Below are 9,100 nucleotides of genomic sequence, written 5' to 3'. Positions count from 1 at the left end.
TCGAACCAAATTTTTCCGAAAAATTCAGCAAACCTGCCAAATCTAATTTTTGAGAAATTCGCTCATCTCTAATTATTATAATACGCCTGGCAGAATTCACAATGCCCCAGGCTGCTATGACGACCAATCAGCACCCTGCTGGAGGTGCTGATCCGAGGTCAGAGGAGCCTTCTGTCTCTGACTAATCACTGAGATGCAGTGGTCACTATTGATTGGTCACTGTGGGCGGGTGTCAGTGGTAATACTCTGTGAGCACCAGCTGTTTATGGAATGGGCGCAGTTCACGAGATGGCGCCATACTCCCTTGACACTATTGTGCTGTAAATGTATGGCATATGTCACCAAGGGGTTCAAGGAGTCTCTCTGTATAAAAGTCACTCTATATTTTAAATAGTTTCTTTTGATTTGAGTGAAATTTTTCTGTTCTGCTTCCTCCAAATCATTTGGCAAAAAACTCTAGGGTGGACATGGCCTTATTATTAATGTATGTATATTGACAAAATGAATGTGTTATTGATTGACACCATCTCCTAATCTGGATATACAATTCACATGCTCTTAATTCTTTCTGCAGTTTCTAATCCAGCCACACCTAAACCCCTATTCTCTAGATTCATGGAGTACTTCACTATTTGCCTGCTATTAATAGTACACCCTCTGCAAGAATGGTCAGTGCCTGTGAAATCCCTATACAATTTGAGCTACGCCTCCATTCAAAGCATCTTATTCCTCGACCCTCCTGCCAAACCTGAAATCACACTGAACATCTGGCTTGCTGAGGAGGAGACTGGGGGACGGACTCACGGTCACACAGATTTGTTTACCAGTGGCTGACACATTGAAGAACTCAGTCTGTTACAGGGAAGGCAGGCAGAGCTGAGCTGAAGCTTTGCTCCAGTTGCCAAGCAGCAATGGACTGTAGCAACTCTAGTTCAAACATCACCTCCAGACCACTGCTACCTCCTGGCTTGCTTGCTTCAGTTCCCCCTCCTCCTCATTCGTCCTCATCAATGATGTCAGTGCCTCCATCAGTGCCCATGCCTGCCTTTTTGAGGCCTCCAACCCTTCTCTTAAGAGCCGCAGCAGCAGCCGCAGCAGCTTGTACACCAAGGATGGCTTTGGAAAGAGGAGCAGGTGGGATTGCTCTATATCCCCGAACACCCAAATGTGCACGATGCCGAAATCATGGGGTGGTATCAGCACTTAAAGGACATAAGCGTTTTTGCCGCTGGAGGGACTGTGCCTGTGCCAAATGTACCCTAATTGCAGAGCGTCAAAGAGTTATGGCTGCACAAGTCGCTCTCAGAAGACAACAAGCTCAAGAAGAATGTGAAGTCCGGGGTGTGCCACACTTCATGTATACTGGAGCAGGAAACGATGGACGAGATGCCAGTAGACATAAAACAGAGCTATCGACAGTTTTCAGCCAGCAAGAAAATAAAGGCAAGTAAAAGTGATAAAACCATTAAAAAATAATATATGTATCTCATATCTATCTATCTATCTATGCATTTCGTATCTATCTATCTATCTATCTATCTTATTCTACCTATCTATCTATATTCTATGCATTTTGTATCTATCTATCTATCTATCTATCTATCTATCTATCTATCTTATTCTATCTATCTATCTATCTATATTCTATCTTTTATTTATCTATTTATGCATTTCGTATCTATCTAAATTTTGTATCTATCTAAATTTGCATTTCATATCTATGTACCTATCTGTTAAACTTGCTATCTATCTATATTTCCCTTCTTCCGCAATTTGAACTTTGAAAATTTGAACTTTGAAAATGTAACATAATGCTTGCAAAAGTCCCTGTGATAGGACTGAGACATTGCTGTCTCTACATGAGTTAACAAATCTCTTTTGGTTGGATTTAAGTCGAGTCCTGCAATTTTTTTCTATTTTATTCTCAGTGGACCCTGGTTCTGGTCTTTGGTGACTATCTATCTATCTATCTATCTATCTATCTATCTATCTATCTAATATCTATCTATCTATCTATCTATTTAACTATCTATTATCTATCATTATCTATCTATCTATCTAATATCTATCTATCTATCTATCTCATAGCTATCTATCTATCTATCTATCTATCTATCTATCTATCTATCTATCTATCTCCTATCTATCTATCTATCTATCTATCTATTATCTATCTCATAGCTATCTATCTATCTATCTATCTATCTATCTATCTCCTATCTATCTATCTATCTATCTATCTATCTATCTCATAGCTATCTATCTATCTATCTATCTATCTATCTATCTATCTATCTATCAATGTATCTATCTATCTATCTATCTATGTATCTATCTATCTCCTATCTATCTATCTATCTCCTATCTATCTATCTATCTATGTATCTATCTATCTATTTAATATCAATCTATCTATCTATCTATTTAATATCAATCTATCTATCTATCTATTTAACTATCTATCTAATATCTATCTATCTTTCTATCTATTTAACTATCATTATCTATCATCTATCTATCTATCTATCTATCTATCTATCTATCTAATATCTATCTATCTATCTATCTATCTATCTATCTATCTATCTATCTATCTAATATCTATCTATCTATCTATCTATCTATCTATTTAACTATCTATTATCTATCATTATCTATCTATCTATCTATCTAATATCTATCTATCTATCTATCTATCTATCTATCTCATAGCTATCTATCTATCTATCTATCTATCTCCTATCTATCTATCTATCTATCTATCTCATAGCTATCTATCTATCTATCAATGTATCTATCTATCTATCTATCTATCTATCTATGTATCTATCTATCTCCTATCTATCTATCTATCTATCTATCTATCTATCTCCTATCTATCTATCTATGTATCTATCTATCTATTTAATATCAATCTATCTATCTATCTATTTAACTATCTATCTAATATCTATCTATCTTTCTATCTATTTAACTATCATTATCTATCATCTATCTATCTATCTATCATTATCTATCTATCTATCTATCTATCTATCTATCTATCTATCATCTCCTATCTATCTATCTATCTATCTATCTATCTATCTATCTACCTACCAACCTAATCTACCTAACATATATAATCTGTCTATATATCTATCTATTATATGAATCCAAAAATAAGGCAGCTCTTTAAAGTCCCAGTGAAATAGTGTGTGGTACTTTATCCCCCCATGCAGTGTTTCAGCCCTGCTCAATGGGGTCTTTCTCCAGCAATCGATTATCCTGAGGGACAGCACCCACCCACTTCACCCACTGCTTTCTTTTATGTTATCTATACTTCTCATTTATTTATCTATTGCACTAATTATATTTGTTTTAAAGCATTATGTTCTTGTTTTAATGAAATATGTGTTGTGTTACTGAACTTAGCAAAGGAATAGCTTGGGCATGTAAACATGTTCTGAAGTAATTTGATCCCTGACAGCAGATTTAAGTGACAATGGCCAAAGTTGCTGCTGTGTTCTGTGTGTACACGATTGGTTTGTAAAATGTATGTGCTAAAAAGACCCAACATTTCTAAAGTAAACTCACACTCACTATATATAGAAGGTTAGAGCTTCACTGAGCTTTCATCTAGTCCAAGTTAAAACAAATTTATGAAGTGTGTTATGACATCTTTATAAATATGAGTGATGATCCAGGGACATCAATAGTCAAATAAATGTGTCATACTGACAGCACTATTGGTTTATGTCCTGTATTATGTTTACCTATCTCTTCTGTAGAAGTGCTGGATGGCTGCAACCGTAGTTCACAATCTGCTTTCAGGGACAGATCATAAATTACAAACGAATCTCTTATGCTACTGTAAGCTTATTTAAATGTATTTGGAAAATCCTGGAGAATGTCTTTACGTCAGATTCACTTGTTTGGGGCATTCCTTCATAGGCCTCAATATAAGTTTCAATATGTCAGTTAGGAGAGCACACAATAAGCAGGGTTGCCAACCTGAATTTTTCTTTTTTCTGAACAACATATCCCCAAAGCACGGACAGCCAACATTCTTTACAGACAAATTGGAAAACCGTAACCATGACTGCTAAAGATTCTAAGTAGTACATGCCTATAGCTCAATATACTGATAAGAGCTCATATCAGCATTTACAGTGAGCTGCAAAATGATTATAATTATCACCAAAATAATCTAGTCAAGTACCGCCAGTCTCAAAAAAATGACTGACATATCTATTATTTTTCAAGGACACAGGAAAAAACTTGCCTATTTTTACGGACTGTCCAGAAATTTCTGGACGGTTGGCAACACTAACACTAAGTATCATGCAGTGTGGAAGATTTATTATGGCTCCAGTGCAAAAGATTTGCACTCGAGCCTTAATAAATGTTCCAAAATGCATGATCCGTAAGGCTACTTTCACACTCGCATTTGGAGCGGATCCGAAATGGATCTGCACAGACAGATTCGTTCAGATAATACAACCGTCTGCATCCGTTCAGAACGGATCCGTTTTGAACACCATTCAAAGTCAATGGAGGACGGATCCGTTTTCTATTGTGCCAGATTGTGTCATAGAAAACGGATCCGTCCCCATTGACTTACATTGTGTGTCAGAACGAATCCGCTTGGCTCAGTTTCATCAGACGGACACCAAAACGCTGCAGGCAGATGTCCACCTCCAGAGAGGAATGGAGACAGAACGGAGGCAAACTGATGCATTCTGAGCGGATCCTTTCCCATTCAGAATGCATTAGGGCAAAACTGATCCGTTTTGGACCGCTTGTGAGAGTCCTGAACGGATCTCAGAAACAGAAAGCCAAAATGCCAGTGGGAAAGTAGCCTAATGCGTGCTGTCTTAACTGATATATTGTTATCAGATACAACTACATTTACATTACATTATAGATATTCTCTCGATATTTTAGTCCATGTCCACATAATTTTATTTATAATATATTATACATAACTTGAATATACTAAATACTTATTTATACACAATGTGGTGCTCAATACAATAAGATATGTTTTATGCAGTGGTGTAGCTTTTGTGTCGTTTTTGAAATCCAATATATAACATAATAAATAATAGTTTATCAATCTCAATTATTTTTAAATTGGTATTTCTTCTTTTTTGAGATTTAATTCATATTCATGGAAGTATGATATAATTATGCTGTATACAAAACTTAATAAAGTAACAATATATGAATGAATGAATAACAATACATAAAATAACAATGAATGAATGAAGAGGTACATTTAATCATATTTTAATAATTTAGTGATTTAGTGTTGCAATGCTTTAGAGGTAGAGCATAGTGAAATAAAAAAAAAAAAATTGGTGCATTTACTAAATGAATTTTTTTTTTTACATAATAAGGTTATTAGTAATTGAACCTATTAAAATGTTTGAAAGTTATACTAAAGTATGAATCCATAGTTGAGAAAAATATCAATACAGTTAGTCTTACTAAATGGCTAGATATATTTTATTGTGAATGTAAAAGAATACATATTTAGTTTACACTTAATTTATTCTTTATGCATATAAAATGTAAGAAACTATGTTTCCCCCTTTGGTTTATTATTTATGCATATAACATGTAAGGAATTATGTTTTTGGAATATAAAATTATACTGTTTAAGGATTGCAGTACCCTGGCACCCATCAATATAAATGCATGTCTCATAACATAAGAACTAAAACATACCTCACCCTTTTACTTGCTTCTATGTACAATAATAATAATAATAATAATAATAATAATAATAATAAAAACTTCATAGTTTATCGTTTGCTTAGTTACTGATACAGTTTTGCAACTGAAACTTAAGTTAATACTTGTCATTAAAATATCCCCAAAAAACAGTGTTAAAGAAAATAAAACGTTATGTTTATCCAGATAAAAAGAATTAGGTAACGAATGCATATTAACGTAAAAGTTGTAAATTGTATGCTATGTGTATGTATTTTATTTTATTAACTCCAACCTGCCCAGTTAATGTTGATGTGAATTTATTTACTGAAATTATAAGTGCTGCCTATTTTCACGTACATGTCTATGGGATTATTTTGCTGCTATTTAAGTTATAAGTACACATGTGAATTAGTTAAATAATTTGCAGCAATGTTAAGTTTGCTTAAACTGAACATTGTATCACACTGCTGAACATATCAATAGTTCAAATATCTTTTAGCTATCAATATTATATATAAAATGACCAAGGGTAATATTTAAACTAGATATTCAGATATTACATATCAAATTAAGATTGTTTTAATGAATCACTGCATCACTTCATTGACTTCTTCTAAATATATGTCCAAAATCTTTATTATTCTTAATCTCTAAACGAAATATCTCTCTTTTAATGTTCATGCTGGAAATTATATAGCTGTGCGCATGTAATATCTGATATTGTCAGGAGTTTTATAATACCTTTACTACTATCTAAAATGTATTTGTGCTGTACAAGTGGTCAACCACATTTGAGCCACAAATAAATTATTTTTTATATTGATTACACATCATTTATTACTTAATAGCAACTAAATATGGAAATATTGCAATTAAGTAAATATGCTATTGATTACTGCATACACGGTATGTGACACATTCTGTCTCTCAGAACTATTACATGAACTTTAACTATAATCATAAACTTGCTAATAGTAAAAATAAAACTTAAAAATAAATGTTTGCCAGCAATATGCAAGCAAATGGTCTATTACCTACAAACTTTTTTAACTGATAGAGACAGCCAGCTCTGCATTTAGGGAATTAGTTGTTTAATCCCTTTAGCACATAACCATATACTAGCTCACATAAAAAGATGCTGGCAGGAGTGCAGTCTTGGCACTATAAGAAAATTCTTGAATATGAAATATTTCCATTAAAAATAAATCACGTGGAAGTAATATAAATTATATGTGTTTGTGATTGATTTTATCTGTGACGTAAATCCTTATTCCTTAGTATATGTTTTTAAACTATTGCAACACATTCACGGCACTTGAGATCGAATCAGGTGTGAATAAAATGTATTGTTGTGCCTGGTATCACAGGAAAGTCCCTGCAGGGGTCAGGCATTATCATCTTATCAATGCAGATGTTTCAAAAGTTAATTTTATGGAACAGCAGGCTAAACAATACAAGATACTGAGGTTCTTAGTTCTGTTTGGCATACATGTTGGGGATAAAAAAATGTATACTGCAGAAAGTATACAATTGCCATGATGGCTATAAAGTTTTACGTGTCTACCATTAACACCCACTATACAAAATGTATAACTTAAAGTACTGGAAAGCATAGGTGTCTTGGTTTTCACTACTGTTAAAGAAGTGTAACTCAGCCAAAAGTATGGCAAAGGGATATTCTTTTGGCATATATCTGGCCTATAGTTCTTTTTGGAAATGTATACATTTGGATGGTTATGGGTTTAATGAAATTACTGAACACAGAGTGAACATAAACTAATACAAATTCAGAGTATATTATTCAGAACATGCTAAATGAGTGTAATTTAGTTAAGTTTAGTTAGTTTAGTTTTTTTTTTACATACAGTAACCTTGAATAATTATCACAGCAGTAAATTATAAACAGCTGCAGATTATATAGCATCTGGATATTTGCCCACTATATAAATCTATTAGATTAAAATTGAAGGCAGAAAACTCAAATTCACACAAAAAATACCATATCATAGTATTCTATACACTCATATTGTAAAATACATGGCTTTCCTCTTGCTGACCTACTTTGAGTTATGCAGCTTTAAATATGGCATTATTTTTGTGGATTGGATTTTAATTCAGTCTTTTGATTGCTGTGTACCTGGTTCCAATCATTATTTATTTACAGCCTTGGGAGCCCTGTTCATGCTATATAGACTGACCTACAGATATACAGTTTCTGTGTTCCAGAATAACCTTATCTAATTAAAAACATACTCAAAGACAAAATACAGTTCAGACAATACGGAAGCAAAATGCTAATTTATTTTTGTATGTTTTTCATTTAGGTTCTGATGAATCAAAAGGAAGATATGATCAATTTTATGATAGATTATCAAGCTCTGACACCATTGCCACTGTATTACAAGCACCTCAAAATGAAGAAGTCAGTGCAGGTCACCTATTAACACCATCTAGTTTAAAAACAGCAAACAAAGAAGATTCCCTTCAATCTCCTGGGTCTGAAGGAAGATCTGAAGGTGCTGACAGTCCAACATCTTTATCATCTTCTGATCTGGAATCAGGAAATGAGAGTGAATGGCCAAAAGAGAACAGTGCTTCAAGTTCTAAAATCCCAATTGTGCCTAGAAAACCAAGAGATCCCCTAGAGATTCTTAGCAAAGTTTTTCCTAATCATAAAACAGCCAATTTACAAGGCATCTTGCATTACTGCAAAGGAGATGTGGTCCAAGCCATAGAATTGATTTTAAATGGTAAAGAACACACACAGGATGCCAGAGAAATTAATGGTCCATCCGGTTCAGACCTCAGTAAGTTCTCAAGAGATTCAGCATTAAACTTTACTGGGTTAAGTTTTGGTGGTTTTGGTGTCAAATCTGCCTTTTCTCCTCTACACACAAGTCCATCATCGGTTAGTGCTGATGCAAGTATGTTTCATCCAAGACTTGGGCTAAGTCCATTACGCTTTGCTTATTCCACATCTAACAGAGAACTTCCTGGATTTATTTCCCCTTATTTTACATCTGGCTTTGTACCATCATTTCCTTTTCATCCTGGAATGGATTATGCCTTTCCTGGAATGTTACGGGATGCTTCTTACTACCAACGAAAGGACACTGTTAACATGAATGGACTTTATCCCAGGATAAACCAAGAAAATCACTAGTAACAGAAAAAATAGACATCAACATCTTACCTGTAGTTTGAAAGGAATGTTTTGTAGATTCTATGTGCATTAATAATACTTTTATATGCTTTGTATTTTTTGTAGAAGACTATTATTTCCTAAAATTAACTCTATATTGGGAATTATTGTAATAAACTTCTGTTAATTGTATGTTTTGTTTATTGGAATCAATTTACTAACATGACATATCAAACCAATATAGAAGTAGCTAGCATT

General features: G+C 33.6%; 1 protein-coding gene across 1 annotated transcript; it reads left to right on the top strand.

Moving 5' to 3' along the window:
* Window positions 1–911: 911 nt before the first annotated feature.
* Window positions 912–8,863, top strand: DMRTA1 (DMRT like family A1). The gene is made up of 2 exons (XM_040419771.1): window positions 912–1,443; window positions 8,025–8,863. Exons 1-2 carry the CDS (start codon window positions 912–914, stop codon window positions 8,861–8,863), a joined length of 1,371 nt encoding a protein of 456 aa, XP_040275705.1.
* Window positions 8,864–9,100: the final 237 nt, after the last annotated feature.

Source organism: Bufo bufo, chromosome 2 (genome assembly GCF_905171765.1).
Source record: "Bufo bufo chromosome 2, aBufBuf1.1, whole genome shotgun sequence".
Taxonomy (NCBI): Eukaryota; Metazoa; Chordata; class Amphibia; order Anura; family Bufonidae; genus Bufo; species Bufo bufo.
This window is presented reverse-complemented; position numbering and strand designations above follow the sequence as displayed.